At 31.5% G+C, this 21428-nt stretch overlaps 2 protein-coding genes across 2 annotated transcripts; both read right to left on the bottom strand.

Annotated features, from left to right (window-relative positions):
- Positions 1-410: 410 nt before the first annotated feature.
- On the bottom strand, positions 411-6712 carry LOC113520612 (ATPase family AAA domain-containing protein 3A homolog). The gene is made up of 10 exons (XM_026906000.3): positions 6372-6712; positions 5167-5321; positions 4974-5086; positions 4653-4859; positions 3919-4076; positions 3336-3595; positions 2983-3106; positions 2614-2905; positions 2340-2538; positions 411-2129 (listed from the first exon to the last, which is right to left on the bottom strand). Exons 1-10 carry the CDS (start codon positions 6562-6564, stop codon positions 1935-1937), a joined length of 1896 nt encoding a protein of 631 aa, XP_026761801.1. The 5' UTR covers positions 6565-6712; the 3' UTR covers positions 411-1934.
- A 6163-nt stretch (positions 6713-12875) lies between these two features.
- Positions 12876-17777, bottom strand: LOC113520579 (LITAF domain-containing protein). The gene is made up of 4 exons (XM_026905957.3): positions 17528-17777; positions 17125-17272; positions 15472-15625; positions 12876-15090 (listed from the first exon to the last, which is right to left on the bottom strand). The coding sequence occupies exons 2-4, from the start codon at positions 17264-17266 to the stop codon at positions 14985-14987; spliced, it is 402 nt and encodes a 133-aa protein (XP_026761758.1). The 5' UTR covers positions 17267-17272; positions 17528-17777; the 3' UTR covers positions 12876-14984.
- Positions 17778-21428: the final 3651 nt, after the last annotated feature.

Consider the following 21428-nt stretch of genomic DNA (forward strand, 5'->3'; position numbering starts at 1 on the left):
GTAAAGATATAAAAAGCAATAAATAACAAAAATTTGCTATAATACTACTTAAAATATCAGCCAAAAATCATACTTGGAGAAGAGCCTAGAATGCATTTTGATAACGAACACCGCGACATCCTAAACTTTTTGTACTCAAGGCGTCACTAATTTGTGATTTAATCCATAACACTTCTTTGTCAACTTGATACCCACATGCCCTACATATAACCTGTAACTATTTGAAAATGCAGTATTGGTAAAGGAAAAGGTCAAAAATGGGTGATACCTATTCTTTATTAAATTGATCATCTCAGAAATTGAGATATGAAATTGTAAAATTCCTGAATTTTAATAGAGAACTTTTTCTAGAAACAAATCAGTATTTATTTAGGAACCCTAAGAGCAGAATTTTGAATAAAACAATATACTATTTATGAACATTTTCTAATAACTACATACAACAAGTTGTAATAAAATCATTACGGTTATATAATTAATAGCATATTAATAATTACACTATTTAGTAGTCTATAAATAATTACAATCATTCACTAATGTATATTTAATAGTAAACATACGTGAATGACAAGCGTGTACAAATATTCCTATTTCCATTTATTTTGTATAATTATTATTCATACTTAAACACTTTGAGAACAATTACAGAAATATTTTGTACTGGAATACAAATAGACTTCACAAATTTCATAAAACATCTCAAGAATGTGCCAATTTTAGGAAGCGAATTTTTTACAAAAAAAAAACATATAGCACTATTTATGATGTATAGTTACTACAATACCAGCTGTGGTTAACGCCTGTCGTATAACTTAATAGGTTATACGTTAAAAAAATTAATCCGTTTCAATAATACGAAATGACATATTCTTTATTACCAATAATCAGCATCGTTATGCATAAACTGATATTAATTTAATTATGCATTACAAAGGGCGTAGATATGTTGCATTGCGATCAAAGTGAAAATTTAAAAAATACTAATAGCAAGAAACCAGTAACGGAGCTAAGGTGGGTATACTTATTATATAGTAAGGTATTGTATACTTCTTTATTACTCATTTCAAATGTTTTGTTTAATATTTGATACATAAACCATATTTTGTTATTGGCCAACCCATCCTCGATTGCCGTTCATGCATACAATACAAAACTATAAGTTATTTTTTGCCAGTATTATAAAGGCTAGGAGATGAAACGTGAGTGTTTGTTATATAATTTATATCTACACCATTTGCACCAAAAAAGAATAAACGTCATCATTGGCATCCTGCGTAATCCATAATGAGCTCGGTATGAAAAAAAGATATTTATAATACATATAAAGCATCATTGAACATACTTTTTCAAATTAATGATATTATATAATTATATTAGTCAATACAAAGAATATAAAATTCTAACATAAGCATTCCATTCTATACTTATATAAATATTACGCCTATTACTCGTCATTCTCTTTGAACATAAAAAATTCGGTACTTTCATATTCTAACACACATTACACTATTATTTCGGTCCTATAACACATTATTTTTTTTATGTGATAAAATAAATCAATTCTTATCCTAATTTATTTGTAAACACTAGGAATGCAGGTACCAACTCAGACCAAGTTATGCAAAATCATATGTAAATAATAAAATTGTTTTTATAAAATTATACATATTTTTTTAAGTATCAGTACACAGATAAAACCACACTACGCATTTATAACAATAAATCTATAATCAAACCTTCTTTCTCATTTTCTGAGATATTTTTTTTAATGTTTTCATGTCACGCTCGCTCAGTACTATGTATTTATTTAATTGTGATGTTTTAAAATCATATAGGTATTTATTATTCGTATCACAGTTCTTTTTATATTTACTGGTGGAACTTATGCTTATATGTGATAAACTTTCTGGTTTATTTGTGTTTGAAAGACATTGTCACTTTTCAGTTTCGACAGTCTTCGCTGATGTCTTCTTGGATACAGATTTATTTCTAGAAGGCATATCAGCTTTAGCAGGTTGTTCATTTTGAACAATTTTAGACTGTGTTTCGTCAGAATTGTCTAGTGGAGGCAAGTCTAGAAGATAAGGCATCATACTACGCGATTTCTCTTCAGTAGATAACCATTCCATCTGAAAAAAGTTATATATTATTTCTCCCGTTAAAATTATTTAAAAATATATCATAATAATAATACTTAATAAGAAAGCACTATTTCAATGAATGTGTAAACTTAATTGTGCATTTTACACTCTAAAAACAGTCATCGTACATGAAGGTATGACAATAATTTGTTTTTTATTAATTTTATCAATCTAAAAATTGCAACCAAATATAAATACCTTCTGTCTGTGGTCCCTAACTGCATCGTCACATATATCAATGCACATTTGTTCAGTAAGTCGGCCATCGTCGGAAGCATAAGCAGCGGCTTGCCACGCTACACCCAGCTTAGACAGCGAGCGGCCTGACATACCAGCTGTACGTGCCGCCAAATTAGAACATAGGGCGCCATAGTCGAACTGATCCACGCTCAAACGTCTGTAATAACATATAAATAAGTACAATCAGGAATTATATTCAATTAAAAAAATATTACCATGATAAAATATTAACCTCTTCCCCTCTGAAGCTGGTTGTAGTACAAATTTATCAAAATAGAGACGGATCAGACGCTCTCGTTCTTCATGTCCAGGCAGTCCAAATTCAATCATCTTATCAAGACGATCATTGATAGCAGAATCAAACTGTTGAGGAGTATTGGAAGCAAGTACCAACATGATTCTACTACTTTGGTCAGACGTACGATACAGAAAAGCATTAAGAGCTGCTCTTAAATCTTCGCTTATTCTTTCTGAAGAACGTTTGCGTAAAAATGCATCAGCTTCGTCAATGAACAGAAGGACGCCTAAAAAAATATATAGATATAAAACAAATTCTAAATTGGCCATATATTACATTACTAAATATTATTTTAAAAATTACCTTTTCTACTTGTATTTGCCCAATCAAATACCTTATGAATAGCAGCAACTGCATCTTTACCCATAGGTGCAACATCGCCTCCAGTTAAAATTGCGTAATCCATACCTGAATGTTTTGCAAGTTTCTAAAACAATAATACAGTAATAATAACATAAATAACCATATGAATGGATTACTTCAATAAAATAATATGCATGTAGTGTCGTAATGAAATAAGAATACAATGTTTCTGTCTGGGTAAAGTATTTATTAATAAATACTACTAGAATTTTAAGAATCTAACTCGAGCTCTTACACTCAATTCAAACCAACACATGAGCAATGAAATTAATGTAACTTAAAATATTGTTTACCTTGGAAAACAATGTTTTTCCAGTACCAGGAGGACCATACATAAGTAAATTACGATAAAACCCTTTATTTAGCCTAGTATTTTTTGTAGCAATAGCAATATCTCGAAGTCTTCTCTCCAATGTAGGCGCAAGGACTACGCCGGCCAATGCATCGGATGGCTTTCTGAAGCTAGTTACTGCTCTAGATACTGTTAGTATAGGGTGTTTGACTGCTTCTAATAAAGAGAATCTTGACGTTTCATTCACTAAGGTAGGCTTTCCTGAAATTTTATATTGATTAGTAACTTTCAAAGGATGATACTTTGTAAAATTAAGAAAATGGGGGTGGATACATCTCATGGTAGATATAAATAACAGATGGAACAATGAAACTGCAAAGATATATATAAAGGCAAAGGAGAAAAAGAAAGGGAAAAGGATATACAGAGTGAATACATGAAGAAGATTTGTTGATGGAATAGATAAATCTAAGAGATAGAGATAGGACTAAGCTTACAAGAGAATAGAAAAGAAGGACAGAAATTAAGCCAAATCATGCATAACAAACACTTTTATTATTGAATGACAATATGAAATCTTTTACCAATGCGCGCTTCAATGAATCTTGCAGTTACTGATGTTGCTCCTTTGGCTGTATACACACCAAGAGCTACCAGAGACAAACCACCAGCTGCTGCTAAAGTTTTATCCCAGTCTGTGACAAGTGCATTCAATCCAGCTCCTATGACAGTCCCCGCAGTCCTGTGTATTAACATTAAACTCACTATAATTTCGAGTAATAAAAATAATAAGTCTGTCATGTGGTAGTTTAGGATTTCTGAATATTTAACAGCTTTAAATCATTATATGAAAATATCTTAAATAAATAAAAACAACAATTACTGACTTGCAACAATGATTTTTTACAGGTAAATTAATATTTTGCAGTTTGAGGAAAAAAAATATACATAATTATTATACCTCTGTTAGTACAGAAGGCCTGCGCAAAAAAGGCGACTACTACAATTTAAAACTTAAATAAATACAAAGAGTCATGAAATGTTAATCATGTTGGAGTAGAATAAATAATCATTTATTCTATTAAAAATTTTACTATACAAAAGCTAATTTATTTTGTTCAGTTGTTTAATCTTGAACTAAACAAATAAACATAATTACTTAAGTTCGAGTTTAGTTTCTGTAATATTTCTAATCTAAGATTCCAAATCAATTATGATGTTTAATACTAAAAGAATAAGAAACTCTTAAATCTTAAATTTTAATGTGAGCCAAATAAAAAATTGCATAACTATAACTTTACAGTTAAGGGTAACTCACTTGATACTTTCTAAAATAGTAGTTCTGTTTTCGGCTGCCTTCAATCTAATTTGTTCAATTGTAATATCCCGATTTTCACGTTCAGCCTTAGCCTTTGCTCTAGCTTCTGCTTCAATAAGTTTCATTTTGTTCTTTTCTCGAAGTTCCATCTCATGTTCAATAGTTGCACGACGCAGAGCTTCTTGTTTTGCAACACTTTCTTCTTGCCTAAATATATATTGTATATAATTACCAAAATGAGTTATTATATATTAGGTTAAGATACATGTAATAATTGTCATTTATATTAATAATATAATCAAAACTATACTAATAACTTACTTTCTCAGTATCTCTTCCTGACTTTTCTGTTGTTGTATTAATTGTTCTTCATATCGCTTTTTAGCAAGTTGGTCTTGATACTGAGCTCTCATTTGGTGTTGTTTTGTTTCTTCCTAAATAAAATATTATTTTATTTGTAGATATTACACTTTTCTATTTTAAAATTGCTTAAATACATTATCATTTTACCTACCTGTAATGTTTTACGTCTCTCTTCATAGTCAATTTTTTTCTGATCAACTTTTGCATGTTCAATTGCTGCCTCATATTCTTTAATTTTTGCTAATTGTTCTTGTTGCTTAGTTGCCTCCTGTAATTTGCTAAGCTCCAATGCCTCTTTTGCATGTCCTATAATTTATGTCAATCATATAAATTAAATAATAAAAAGTTGCAAGATGTGTGTGTCTATGTATGTGAATATAAAAAATAATGTGCTCAAATCAAGTTAAACTTTAACGGGAAAAACTTTCCCTATTCAATTTTGTAAAATAAATTACTATTGGGGTTGACTCTAAGGCAGCATTTCTCACAACTTATGTCTATAACTAAAATTTCAATTTGATAACACAATGATTTTTTTTTATTCTAAGGAGGCTGACTGTTTTATAGATCATCATATACAAAATTTTTAATATCTTTGCTCTAAATCTATTAGAAATGTGGTTCACATGAACTAAATTTATAATAGATTCAGGTCAGTTATCAAAAACTTTATATATGATGATCCATAAAACAGTCAGCCTCCCCCATAGCCTGCCATAAGAAGTAGTCCTAAATCGCCTAAAATCCACTAACACCCTACAATACATTAAAGGTTGTCAATCCATTTAGTGGAGGAGTCATCCTAGACTGCATTTGTCTGTATAAGTTAATTCTTCAAGTTATAGGACTAGCCCATTGCTACTTTAGCTTGCTTATTCTTCGGGCTTTGTTCAGCAGTAAAGTAGTATCTGATATGATGATGATAAAAAAGTAATATCACGAAACTATCAAACTAATATATTAGGTTACAAGATCATCATTATTTCTGAATCTTAATTTTTTATTTTTGAACATAGGCAATCTCGAAATTTAATCAGATTCACTACTAAATGTACAGGTTAGAACAATCTTATTTGATGAAATAATAATAATATTTATTGAGAATAAATACTGTTAACAAAGATGGAAGTGCAAATATTACACCACTACACATCTAGCTTGTTTCGGCATGTAAAATTAACGTATATTTATATGGGAATTATATTTTTCTGGTCACAGTAGATAACCTAATAAAAAATTAACCTCAGAAAATTAAACAATTCGTTCGAGCAGACATAAGAAGACTTAGAGGTTATGCGGTCGCATTATGCAATACTATGAAACGTGACTGATAAGACTTTATTGGAATGGACTTACTTGATCTTTCCAGCTCCTTAGCGGCTTGAGCTGCTCTTTCTAAGGCACTAGAATCAAACCGATAAGCTTCCATAGCTTTCCTTTCCGATTTAGAAAGGTTAATCGGAGATGCCGCTGCACCGTCGTTCTCTGAGGGTGGGTCATCTGAAGGAGGTTGCGGAGGTTTTGTACTGTATCCAAATAACCAAGACATATTGTTAAAGTTTACTTTAATTCATAAAATTCCAACACAAATGAAAATAATGTGAATTCTTCGATAAGAACAAATAGCACTTGACAATCTGATTTTAAATGACTATGCCACAGATTAGAAAGACTATGTCTAAGGAATATACCCAACTGACTTAACTTGACATGACGAACTGACTGTTAAGTATTGCTAGTTTCTAAATTTTGTCCCTTTGTTTTGTCATAACAGTTGTAAGCCTTTTTTCAAACAGAACATTTTTATAAAATAGGTAACAAATAAAAAACAAAAGGCTACGTCAGCTTAAATATCTTTTTATATAATACTTATTCATCATTAATTATCAATGATATTCTTCTTAAACTTCATACATCTAAATTTAATTTCAACATTTTATTAAAAACTAGCTGAGTAGAATTTATCCACTGCCTGCTTTGTACGCATGGATTGCAGAAGTCGGAATACTAATTAAATAGACCACTTCTAGATCAAGATATAACATATATCAGATTTTAAGTTAGTTTTTCAGGAACATTTAAAAACATACTATGCACTGTTTTCCTAAATATATATTGTATTATATTAATTTAAAGCGTGTAATTATTTGTAAATATAGTTCCGCTTGGTGATTTAATTTTACCTTATTATTAGTAAATAATTAAACTTATAACTGTGATAAGCTTTATAACATATATTTCTTTTTCTTTCAATTTAAATGGCTGCCACCAATTTTTATTGGTGAATCTGTCGACGTCATGGCACGATGAAATATTTTTATTTCTGTGGTTCTTAAATCTAGCCGATAATGAACTAGGTATATGATTTGGTGTGAAAATTGCATGCTAAAAATGAATACAATATATAAGTATTAATACAAATAATGAGGAATACACCTTTAAGAGGGACAATATACTCGTAAAAGGGCAATGCGACATTAGAGAGCGGTACAGGTCTTACAGTGGGACTGATAGTTTTGTGCAGTCGAAAAACAGGTGTTCTAGTGTTCCTTCATCCAAACTACATTCACATAAAAAGTGGTCACATACTCTAATCTTGTGTAAAAATATAGGCCTTGTGTGACCAATATGAAGAGGAAGGAATTAAATTAGATATGGATTCTAATATAGGGAGTAGAGGGTGATATATTGTGCAATGTTAGGAAAAATCGATCGGAGAGGAATTGTCTACGGAGATGTAAAGGGGGATTAATACATTCTACTTGAACTGCGTTAATTGGAGAAGACTGCATTGAATCTAGAATAATGCGTAAACGTCCTAGCTTGGAGTCTATCCGCTTTCACACTTGTCAGATCTGAAGGAAAGATAATGAAGGTCTGTAAGTCTGGAATCAAGGATAATACCATGAAATTTTGCCTTGTCTTTAATCTTAATTATTCACCATTAAGAGATAAATGGATGTCAAGAATTTGTCTCTTGCGAATGAAAACAACCGCAGAGCATTTAGGAATGAAGAGCAATAGACTATGGTCTTCAAACCACTGGTTTAAGTACTACAAGGTACGACGATGTTTAGACGATCTACGGAGTTAATCTAAATTCTCCGTAACCAGGTGTTGTATCATTGGAGTTCTCATTGAAAAGGTTATATAACCTATGAAAAGTTTTTTTTACACTAGGGATAGTGGTGTTCTTAGTTTATACACAAACTTTACGAAAATTAACGTAATTTGTCGTAGACATATCTAACTTGTACTTATTCTCTGTCTCATTGCGTTGTCTAATACTATCGATGCATTCATTGCATTACATTGGAGAAGATGGTTATTATTTGAAGAGTGGTTATTAGTTGAGATAAATAAGGCCTGGCATCTTATGTCTGTGACTCTTAACATTCCACTGTAGAACTGCTTGATCTATTAGGGGAAATGAACTTTATTAGAAGTTGCTGGATCAATAAAATGACGTTGGGTAGATAAAATGTTAATTAATGAACACGTAAGTAATTCTATTAAGTTGTCATTTGGGGTTTTTTTTGAATGGGTGAAAATGGAATGGTAAACCTGCGCTATCGGTATACGCTGACAGGGCACCAGTGACAGATGATAGATGAGGATGAAGGCAGGCCAGTTGGCTCATCGTGAAGAATTCAACAAGAATTAACCACGATAATTTTCAAGGGGAAACATGTGAAGGTCGAACTGATAGGGTATATTGCCAGTAATAGGGCTGTTAGAATCCATTACTTACAATCCCTTGTCATTTGGGGTTAATGAGGGTCATTGTTGATTCAATGATGATACTTGATGGTACAGTCATTTGCTTGGGAAGACTGAGGGAACTGAGTAATGTTATTGTGTGCATCTTGGTCATAGGATTTGCCCAGAACAGGTCTGGATCCAAGTAACTTATATTGTCTTCAGTCGTACACTCTTGACAGAGTGGTCGTGGTTTTCACAATGACAGTAGATCGTCGATGAGACTCTCCTTCGCGATTGAGGTCTTCTCAATACGTCTCCATCTACTTCTGTTCGCCGCCGAGCGAGAGCATTCCACAATAGACTGTGAGAAAATATACTAGTAACAACAAGACTGCTGGACATAAGGCCCTCCCATAGACTGCCATAAAGATCGGTCCTGAGCCACCTGCATCCACTGACTCCGTGCAACGCTTTTCAGATCGTCACTCCATCCACTAGCCCATTGCATCTTCAGCTTGCTTATCCTTTAGGCTATGTCGGTTATATTGGTTCTTTTGCGGATATCCTCGTTTCGAATTCTATCACGCAAAGAGACTCCGAGCATAGCTCTCTCCATAGCCCACTAAGTAACTTATAGTTTTTGAATACGGGTAATCATGTAGGAGTACATTTCAGTTCCGTAAGTCATCACTGGCAACATACATTGGTTAACGACCTTCGTCTTCAAATTCTGAGGTATTTTGGATGAAAAGATGCGGCGTAATTTCCCGAGCACTGCCCAACCGAGTTGAATTCGTCGGTTGACCTCTCGGTCGAAGTTGGACTTTCCCATTCGGACAACTCGTTCCAGGTATACATACTCACCGACAACTTCAAGCGTAGTGTTCTCAATCGTAACCATTTGACATGTACGTTGGACATGATCTTAATCTTATCCATGTTCATCTTAAGACCTATCTCTTGAGAAATACCATTGAGGTCATTAAGCATAGTATTCAGATCCTCCAGAGATTTCGCCATAATTACTATGTCATCGGCGAAACGGAGATGAGTGATGTATTCGCCATTAATGTTTAAACCATATCTTTCCAGTCCAAGAGTTTGAAATCATCTTCCAATGCAGCTGTGAAGAATTTAGGGTATAACGTCACCCTGCCTTACACCTTTCTGCACTGGGATGGGTTTCGTACTCTGGTTCTGTACTTGAATAGACATCATAGCCTTACTGTACATATATTTCAATACTTCGATACGCCTATAGTCAATCTGGCACCACTGGAGGGACAGTAGTAACGCCCATGTGTCGACCAAATCAAAAACTTTCTCATAATTCACACACGCCAGACATAGTGGCAGATTATACTCTTCGGCCTTCTGTATAATCTGCCGTAGCGTATGTATGTGATCTATAGTGCTAAAGCCTTTTCGGAAGCCAGCTTATTCGGGTGGCTGGAAATCGTCGAGTTAGCGCGTAAGAGGATTTTTCATGACTCTCGAAAACAGTATGTAGACGCGATTCAGAAGGGGTATCGATCTACAGTTCTTCAATAGGGTATTATCACCCTTCTTGAAGAACAGGACCACCGCACATCTGCTTCATGCCTCTGGGGTACCACCGTTATGGATGACGAAAAGAAATAGCTTCTAAAGGACTACAAGTACCGGTTTTCCATCCGCTCTCAGAAGCTCTGCTGTAATTCTGTACTCCCCAGGTACCTTGTCGTTTTTAAAATGTTTGAGGGCCATTTCAATCTCCTGCAAACTAACGTCCGGGATATCATCGGTATGGTGTCGGGTGGTTTTTGCTCTTTGGTCGTTATACGCATTGGTATGCGGTGTTAACAACGTTGTGTACAGTTGTCCATAGAACTTCTCAATCTCACTCAAAATCTCAGATGCAGCGGAAATTATATCACCGGCATCGGTCTTCAACTTTCTCAATTAGCTTCGCCCAATAGCCAAATCTCTGGCGAACACTTTTAAGCCTTGGTTCCGCTCTATTGCCAATTCAATGCATAAAGTATTGAACTGGCGTATGTCACGCCATATACATTTGGAGATTTGCTTATTAAGCTGTCTATATTCTGACGCAGACCTTGAAGACTGGGACCATAATTCACGCCGCTTCTTCATAAGATCCAGAGTGCGATCAGAGAGCTTTTGGGTTCTTTTTGAGCGTTGGGCTGCTTAAACAGTTTCCACTAGCTTATTGTTGATATCGTCCGCTGTTTTACTGTTCATCAGGTATTGAAAGCAATTCGACAAATCGAGTTGATAACTCTCAGGGATTTCGATGAGGGAATACGAAGGTCGAAGCATAGACTTCATTAAACGAAACTTTTCTAGCCTAATATTCAGGTTCAATGTGCCTCTTACCAGTCGGTGATCACTTCCGGTTTTAAACCTGTTGTTCACTGAGACATCATTGAACAAATGACGATTTGTCTTCTTAATGAAATCTATCTCATTCCTCGTATATCCGTCGGGGCTAGCCCAGATCCATTTCCCGTATAGATCAAATATCTCTGAGATTCTCATACACGCGAACTTCGTTCTAACGACTCTCTTGTTCTATCTATTCCTCTACATCGTTCTGCTTTTGTTTTCAATTCTTTTACTCTTGAGATCTCACGACTCTGGAATGCGCTACCCATGGACATAAGACAAATGTCTAACAAATATATTTTTAAGAGAAAAGTCTATGAATATCTTTTGAAAAAGCTGGGAAAGCAATTCTTCATCTTCATCACTTTTGATCTCTATCGGTATTTATTTGTGTTATCGTATATAATCTATAAGTACGTAGGTATATTTATATGTATGTTTTTAGGACATATTTGTATATTTATATTTATTTAATGTATTCCTGTATATATATTTATATAATCATAATGTGCAGTAGTACTCCATTGTATGTGTAATAATTTTTTTACCGCAATAATAAAAATTCTGTTTTGCCAAAGGTTGACTGGGAGAGAATGCTATATAGTATTAAGTCCGCCTTTTGTACCAGACTTTTTTTCTAATAGTGGTCAATAATGAATAAATAAATAAAATATACCCTATCAGATCGACCTCCACGTGGTTCCCTCTGGAAACAATCGTGGTTAATTCTTGTGGAATTCGTCAAGACAAGCTAACTGAACTGCTTTCATCCTCACCTATCACACCTTACTAGTGCCCCACCAGCGTATACTGCTGGCCGATAGCGCAAGCAAGGTTACCATTCCATTTTTTTTTTGTTCAATGTATTGGGTTTGGATTCCCAAGCACTTGCGGTTGCGCTTTTGGTGTACACTCGCGTATGCCAAGGTTTGCAGTTGATTAAGTAATTATATGGATCAAAAACTACACTAATAATATATTTCATTTTACGTTTCTAACCATTATTTATTTTTAGAACTAAGAATAGCACAAGGTGAATCATATTCAAATGACCACAAAGTAAATGATTCATTCAAAACCTAGATTAGAATAAATAGCACAAGAACATTAAGTTTGACCTCAAGTCAGTGCTTAAATTTAATTTCACTAATATACTAATAATTTCAATAAGTATTATAAGTCCTTGGTATGTAAATGCTTTATTAAATCAAATATTAATACTAATTGGCTTGAAACGGACTAATGAGGCTACAGTAGGTATTATAAATAAAAGATAATAATAGACAAAATGAAAAACAATTCCACCTTTTGGAAGACAATAGATATTTAGAACTGTTTATTATTCACTCTGAAATAATTTTTGATGTCTTATTAATATCCGGGTACTATTTATTTATATATAGTAGATAGTTACCTTAAAATTATCATTTATTTGTAGAGCTTCCATTTCCGCGTAGATTTTCGAACAATTTTTATCAGCTTCATGTTCAGTTCAAAAAAGCTTTTAGTGTGTCTCTGCATCAACTTGTACCTTTAGTTAGGAAACTACACACTGTTAAAAGTGTTATAACCACCTCTATAACGGTGTTTTTTTCAACCGACAAATTATTAAGATATCCTCAAGACCTTCCAAGTTCCAAAGTTGTGCGCATAATTAGCGTAATCTTAAAATAAAAACTTGTCATTATTAGACTTGTCTTCAAAAATTTACAGCACTCCAGGGAAGTAACATTTCCTCAAAAGACAAATGGGTAAAAGGTAAAAGAACGAACATTTCGTATTAATACATTTTTTATTTTTGTAAAAGTATCAGAAAACATTTTGTGATTAAATTATTTCTAGTTATTGTAGTTAATTATATAATAAATTAAATAAATAATATGTAAATTTCGTACCACAAGTAATATTGATGACATCAAACATAACAATCTACAGAAATACGTACGTACGTACGTACTGTTATATGTATGACGCGAGTCTAATTTCGTTGCTAATATCTGTTTATCGTCATATATAGCTAATAAAGGTATACAGTGTAAAGAAAATAACAAGAGTAATACACAAGATATAGTATAGTAACAACACAGATAGTAGGATATCTAATTCATATTCTGAATATGAAAAAAATTCTAAATAATATAAATATAAAACTATTTTTAATCTGCTTCAAAAGAAATTCTCAGTTCGACTGTATTTGTATTTTTTGTATTGTTTTTTTTTTTTTAAGCGACAGGTTTAAGTTTTGTCAATTAGTCAGGATTGAAGTCACTTTTATGTGGAACAAAATTTTACAAACAGCACTGTACTTGATAAAATTTAGTATAAAAGTTTCAAACAATTTTCATACCTCTTTCGTATAAATTTCTTAGGGATAGCATTAAAGTTTCAAAAATACTCGCATAGAATTAGGCGTTATTAATTGTACCACACGAATAATATTTTATGCATATGCCCTGACGCTAAGTCTGTTCGTAGGCTCGTTCATTTAGTATATTACTATACCTAAGGGTTATACTAACGTGTACAGGTAAGTACATAATTCATTACGACAGTCAATATTTTAATATGCTTAATATGAAGATATCGATTAGCAATATTTTATGTCATCGATCAATACACTGTAGTTTTACATTATGTTGGTACCTACCTAGAAAGCAACTTTACTAATAAATAAAGACATGTTTCGTACAGAAACTAAAACATACTTATCAAAATTGAGACTACAAAAATGGTTATTAATTCGAGTTCGCAACTTAACTATTTTGAATAAAATGCCTAAATAACAAATATGTTAAGTAGGTAACTAATCGCCCACTTCGCGTAGGTAGCTGTCGAGTAGATTAGTAACATAAGAATAATTATTCAATAGATAACCATGAAATATAATATATAATTAATGGAAAGTACAATCATCTTTTACCACATGTTCAAAACCATATACATTATGCCAATTAGCCATACAATGGCTATCTCAGTACTAGTTATTATTATGCCAGAATACAAGCTGGTAACAAAATAATTACTAAATTGTTTCATTGATAGATTTTTTTTATATTATTTACATTAACGTTAAATAAAAGCTGTAGGTATGATTAATCTAAAATGAGTAATAATTTAATATTATGCTTATACATATAGAAAACTGATACATATGATTGCAGAACTATCCAAAGCACGGCCCGCGGGTAGGTGTAATCTTTATTTAAGACAAATACGCAATACTTTTATTTTTAATAAACTTCGACATCGAAAAAGGGAGGTTCCCAATTTAGTTGTAATTATTTTAATAAAATATTAGTTGTATTTGCTCATCAAAAAATTTAAGTATTTATTTCTGCAGCAGTTTGTATTGGCCCGAGAGCGTAACTGTTTTGGAGAGCTTTGATTTAAATAAATAAATAATAAATTGATCATTTCTAATCTATATTACATTACACATACCTTAGTTTAAGTAGGCAAATTTAAAATCATTGCATTTGTTGATTTTATGTAATAGGTATAGGAATATTTTTTTACGAAAGTAATAAAAAAAAATATATTCAGTGTCAACTAAAAATGCAATAGCATCAAAAATTATATAAGGCAGTAAAATATATTTATTACTCTTTTTATAAATAATATACAATCAGTATACCTATAATATTATTCTTAAAAATTGTGAAAAACATCAACGTAATTAAACAGGCAGAAATTTTTAAATTGTCCTTTAAAACAGATTAAATGATGTTAAAATATCTGACCATGATCTTTACTTATAATGAGTCAATAAATTATATGAATAAACATTCATATAAATGTTATCAGATCTGTGCTAGATTCATTGCGTATATAATAATATTACTATAAAACAATATTACTATAAAAAATATTTCAGGCGTCGATTCATCGTCGATAACGTCCAAGATAGGCCCCACAATGAGGACATTTGTGGTGTACATCCATACAGTTATCTATGCAGCAAGGAATGAGACAGCATCCACAAACACATCTGCAAGTAATTATATTCTTATCAAATTTTATAAAGTTCATTATACACAAAATTACGTTCATAACAATAAAATTGTTTTTAGTATCTCTGCTGTCACAAAAGCAAATTCAGGAGGAAGAAGGTGGTTCTAAGTTCGATTTTTTTTATGTTTATTACCTCATAACACCAACAGTTGTAAACCAATATACAAAATTCTTTTGGTCCTACAGAAATTTTATAAAAATCGGATCAACACTTTAGTTTTTGAAATAACTGAATTTGCCACAACTGAAGTCGGCATTTTTAAGATATTACTGTAAAATTTAAGATAGATTTAAAGAACGACACATATTTAGGAATTCCTAAGAAGACATTAATATCATTACTGTAAGTTTAACTTACCCCAATAGAAATATGATAGCTCCTGAAATATATGCAATAAGGCCAGGCTTTGTTTGAGTAGCTGTATCAATTTCTGCATGACAGCTTGGACATATCATATGTGTTGGATGGGGACCAACAGCTACCACTGTAGTGACGATAGGTGGGCCTGCAGCTAAAATATTATATCTAGCTAAATTAATATATATATATATATATATATATATATATATATATATATATATATATATATATATATATATATATATATATATATATATATATATATATATATATTAACATTTATACTTTTCACTACTGAAAAATATGTTTATACATTTCATGAACATGTTTTGTGTCAATAAAAATAAATATACCAGCCTTACAAATAGTTTATACTTGTTGCTGCAATGTTCCAAGTTATATTATTTTAAAATATATGCATTATATTGTTGGTTTCACTGATGTAAGACTCACTTTTGAGCTCACATTGATTATATATGAATGTCCTTAATAAATTATGTTTTTTATAGATCATGGAATGACAAACACTTGATCGAAAGTGGGAACTGCTGTTCATAAAAACAAACATTCTGGAGGAGCTATTACCCATATATTGAAAGCATAGGCGAGATTACCATTTCATTTTCATTCTATTAAAAAATATCTTCATTCTTAATATAATTTTAGGATATTCATAAAGTTATATTAAGAATGAAGATATTTTTTTGTGTTCTGTTGTGATATGAAATATGAACTATATGTAAATAAGTGATCATCACACCACCAATACAGGTAGAAATAGATAAATTCGCAACCTGATTAGCTTGATAGCAGTAGGAAAACATATTGTTATAAAGGGGCCAGGCAAACCATCAATATTGCAAAAAATTAGTTTCATGTCACAACTATGTAATCAATTGTAAATCTCTATTTAACAAAAATATACTCTGTCAGTAATAAAGAAAATAAGTCCCATTAAAAAAAATTAAAAATAATTTTGTACTATTAAAATAAAAAAAAAAATTTAATACTAATTACCAAAGTATTTTAATATACATCTTTATTAATATTACACATGTGATAATGAGTTTGTGTGTTCCCTTATAGTAACAGCTTAACAAATCATTATGAAATTTGGTACACACATAGGTACTATATGGGAGAAAGATAAACACAGACAAAGAAAAAAAAACTTACTAACTTAATATATAAAAACTAAGAGGGGTCTGTCTTTTAACATTTTAAAACCAAATTTTATAATACACTATTACTAATTAAGTGCTTTAAAAACCTTTGACGTTTATAACACAGTTATTAAATATAAACATTCAAGATGTTGAAATTATTAGACTCCAGTAGACAAAAGTAGGTAATTTTATTTAACAAGTAGATAATCTAGAACAAGGTTAAACAGTAATGCAGGGGCCCAATGGAATGTGCTTGAGTACTGTAGTATTTTTATCCTCTCAGATATATCAATACCAACCTTAATTACATTACTACAAATATTTTAAAAATTAAGATGATTACTGTAAGGGTTTATTTATATTTTTGAATCTTTAAAGTTTAATGTGTGACAAGGCCATATCTTGTAATATTTTATAATTATTTGAATACTTGTCTGTGCATATAACAAACAATTTAGATGAGATAGATTAGATGAGTACTTACAAGCAGGATATTGTGGAGTATAGGGGCTTGAAGGTCCTACTCCTCCAACAGCTTGTGAGTAGCTCGGGGGTGCGGCAGGCGGAGGTTGTAGAGTATGGCCATTTCCCCAACCATATGGAGGCGGATTACCACTTTTTTCCATATTATTCTTTAAAAAAAAATCACTATGTAAACAACGAAAATTAAATTCAACAAGTGAAACAATGTATTCGTAAGACTGTCAGTGATGCAATACAATCTTGAAGCTATTTTTAGACATGATTCCACAAACTGTTTAACGCAGATGGTACACAACTTGCTGATCGTCCATGAAATTTTTAGGAACGAGTTTTAAATATTTTACACAATAAAAGATTATAAAATTTATGTAAGATTTAAATAGGTAAAAAATTTAATAACTAACCAAAGAATATGCAAAATCGTAGAAACACAAGTATGTTGTTCTGGACTCATAAACAAATGGATTTCTTTATATGGTGTGTACAAGTTTAATACAACAACAAACAATGATACACCTGTATACTACTCCAACCTAAGTCATAAAAAAAAAAGTAACCAACGCAGCAGGCTGTGGTAGCAGCGGTTTAACTTATTTTATTATGTAGATAAATGGAATATGGACATAATATGGAAGATATGGAACTCAAAAATATGCCTATTCCCTTTATTTAGCTTCACGAATATATTTATTCGGTGAGTAATGCCATATATTATCTCTATTCAGATTGTTATGTATACGTTATTTTCAATATGTTAGAAAGAGATAAACATATAAGAAACCTAGTCTATTTTAAATCAAGCGTAGAAAGTTGTTGCACACAAAGCTATGTAAAAAATCGTGTACATTTAATACACTCATAGTATTCTTAACCATATCTTACATTGATATATTAAAAGTTTTTAAAGCACTTATATTGTCTTTCTACTGAGATTTTTTAAATTGATATTAATATTTATAACCGATATTTTCATATAATCAAATGTTTTCTGAGTTCGTACTTTAAATCTTAGTAATATTTTTTCTATAGTTTTAGTAATTTGTCATTCATAATATATTGCAGTAATAATATTGGATTTAAAGAATTATATAACTAAAGGAAAAAAGGTCACACTTCATTCAAGGCATGTAAAATATCTTGGTCAGGTATATCTAACCAATTTACACAAAAATCCTCCTTATAATGTTGGCCAACCTAATTTTCAAAATGGAAATGTATAGTATTTATTTATTAATTTAGCTGTTAACTGTCCGCTGTTGAATTGAGCTGCATTTCCCATAAGAGGAGTTTTGTTAGTAGTTTACATGCTTGGCAGGCAGGCTGGCAATTGCAGTTAGGCTTTTAGAAATGTTTTAAGAAGGACGTTGCTACCCATTCTTCGCTCTCCTTTAGTCGACTTGTCGACCCTTAGTCGATGTTAGAGTTGCAGCTGAATACCTACCTTGTTAGGCGTAAATATAGAAATATGACCAGCATGAAAGCACTTGTATTAAACACAATCGATTTAGTTCTTAGTCCAAGTAACTTGACAGTTTATTTATAATAAACATAACATACACTATATAATTTATAAATACACGAAACACTATATCGCACTGTTATATAAAAAAAAAAAAAAATTGTAAAGATAGTTTTTTTCAGACAAAAGTCAATTCATTGAACATGAGTTACTAGGCAATAATATTTTTCTTTTTCTATTTTCAAATTTCACTAGAGTTTATTAATACCTTGTTTGCATCTTAACAGTCGGGATACTACAATACGGGAAAGGAAGATATTAGTGTTCTAGCTGTTTGCTTTATTTTCAGTCCACACTGTTCTCACTTCAACAGTGCGGACTTTGGAGTCTGTCAGAAAAAACCCTTGTAATTATCCCTAAGGGCCAATGAAGTGCATTAGGCACAACTATTAGTACCACCATACCTTCACGTACATTTTCAGTGACAGATTGCCACTTGTAACGTTTTTGTAAATTTAACAAATAATCTTTGGACCAGGCCCGCCAGAAATGTTGCCGTATTTGTTCACACCTACGCCAAAACTTTAAACGGTTATTAGGAATAGAAGTTAAATCAGGTTGCGGAAATGCGCAACCCACAAGAAAATAACAAGGTGTTAAAAAAGTCATCTCGGATCAGTTGACAATAAAGTTAAAGGCCTGGAATTAAGAATAAATTCAATTTCTGTAAACACTGTACAAAGCTGCTCGTATGTAAATATTTTATTTCCAACTACTCTTTTAAAATAATGCTTTGCAGATTTGACAGTTCCTTCCATAAACCTCCGTGGTCGGGACTATATTCTGGTATAAAATGAAATTGAATACCTTTACTGCAAGTGTAATTATTTATAACATGAATAAAATCTTTTTGAAAAGCAATTTACAGAATACAGAAAATTTTGTTTGTGCTCGCTTAAAAGTCTTTGCTTTATCGCAGAATATGTCAGAGGGCAAACCTCATTTAGCTATAAAGCGTTTTAGGGCTACCAAAAATGCATCAATAGTCATGTCAGTTACGACTTCAAGGTGGACTGTTTTTGTGATAAAACAGACAAATACGACCACATAACCCTTGGTTCCTTGGCTTCGTCTTAAAGTTGACTGTTTTACATCAAAAGGTCCACAGTAGGCGATACCTACTTTTTAAAAAACCCTTGCCGGAGTAACTCTACTCATAGGTAAAGAACCCATTAATTGCTTGGAGCTTTCAGCTTTTAATCTGCAGCATATTGTACATTTATAAATAACGCTCTTTATTAATTTAATAGCATTGATAATAAAATATTTTTGTCGAAGGCTACTCAAAGTAAGTTTTAAACCAACATGCATTAAAGATAAATGTTCGTTTGTGATGACTAAAATAGTAAAATAACACTTAGGCAAAATAAAGGGAAACTTGGATGAAAATGGAATATTTGCATTTTGTAATCGGCCTCCTACTCTTAAAATATTATTGGTATCAATAAATGGATGAAGCGATTTAAGATTCGAAGTTAGGGTTTTGTTATTTTGAATAGCTTTTATTTCATTACAAAAGTAATGTTGTATACACTTAATAATTAAATTCATAGATTCATTAAGTTCCTTAACAAATAGTATATACTTGAACTGTACTGATGTTTTACAGTAATTTTTAAACCTGAGTACATAGGCTATAATACGTAGCAGTTTAAACAGTTTTGATATTTTAGTAAAAATAGACAATAAAGAAATATTTTCTGTACATGCTAAACTAACATTTATATCACTTTGACTTATGTTCAAAGGTAACTCGACATAACTTAGATAAAAATATAATTGCTATTTGTGTCTGTTAAATAATCGGGCCCGTGCCACCACAAATTATTATCTTGAATTTTCGTATGATAACAGCCTCTACTTAAAATGTCACTAGGATTGAGAGCTGTTGAAGTATAATGCCATGACATATTATTTGAAAGCTTTGTGATCTTCTTGATTCTATTGCCCACATGAGCAGGTTAAGTATTAACATTTGTATCTATCTAATTTAATATATTGAGAATTGCAAAATAAATGAATGTTCTGTATATTAGAAAATAAAAAAGATATTTTACACATAAGTTTGCATAAAAGTACAGCTCCATTTAATTCTAATTTATGTATTGTAAGCTTAGATTTAATAGGAGTGATACGTGATTTAGAACAAAGTAAAAATACTCCAACCTCATTTTTAATATAAATAGTAGCTCCAAAAGCATGCAACGAAGCATCACAATAGCTAATGAGCTGCACATTTTTAGAACTATTAACTTCAACATGACGTTTTATATTTATAGTAGGCATATTGATAATACCATCACGTAAAGAAAGCCACATTTTAGACAAATCGGATGGTAAAGGAGTGTCCCATTCAATATTACAGCGCCATGTTTGTTGCAAAATCATTTTAGGTCGTACCGTGATGAGACTAGCAAAGCCCATTGGATCATAAAATTTGCTGATTTTACTTAAAACATTACATTTGCTTGGATGAGCAGCATTTTTCTGTAATTTACCATTTATTTTGAAAACGTCTGCCTTAGCATCATAATATATACCTAATGCTTTAATAATCAGTTTATCTTGATCTAAAGCACGTTCATCAAATGTATATTTATTTTTTGGAATAGCGCTCAATAAATTAATGTCATTGATGCACAATTTATGCAATTCAAAGCTTCCTAAACTAAGTAAATTATTTAATTCTTGAATTAGTTCAGTAGTTTTATCATAAGTGTCGTGTCCTGTAAGTATATCATCTATATAAGATGATCGAATAATGGCTTTACTTGCTAATGGATACT

Source organism: Galleria mellonella, unplaced genomic scaffold (assembly GCF_026898425.1).
Source record: "Galleria mellonella isolate WM207_F2 unplaced genomic scaffold, CSIRO_AGI_GalMel_v1 utg33, whole genome shotgun sequence".
NCBI lineage: Eukaryota > Metazoa > Arthropoda > Insecta > Lepidoptera > Pyralidae > Galleria > Galleria mellonella.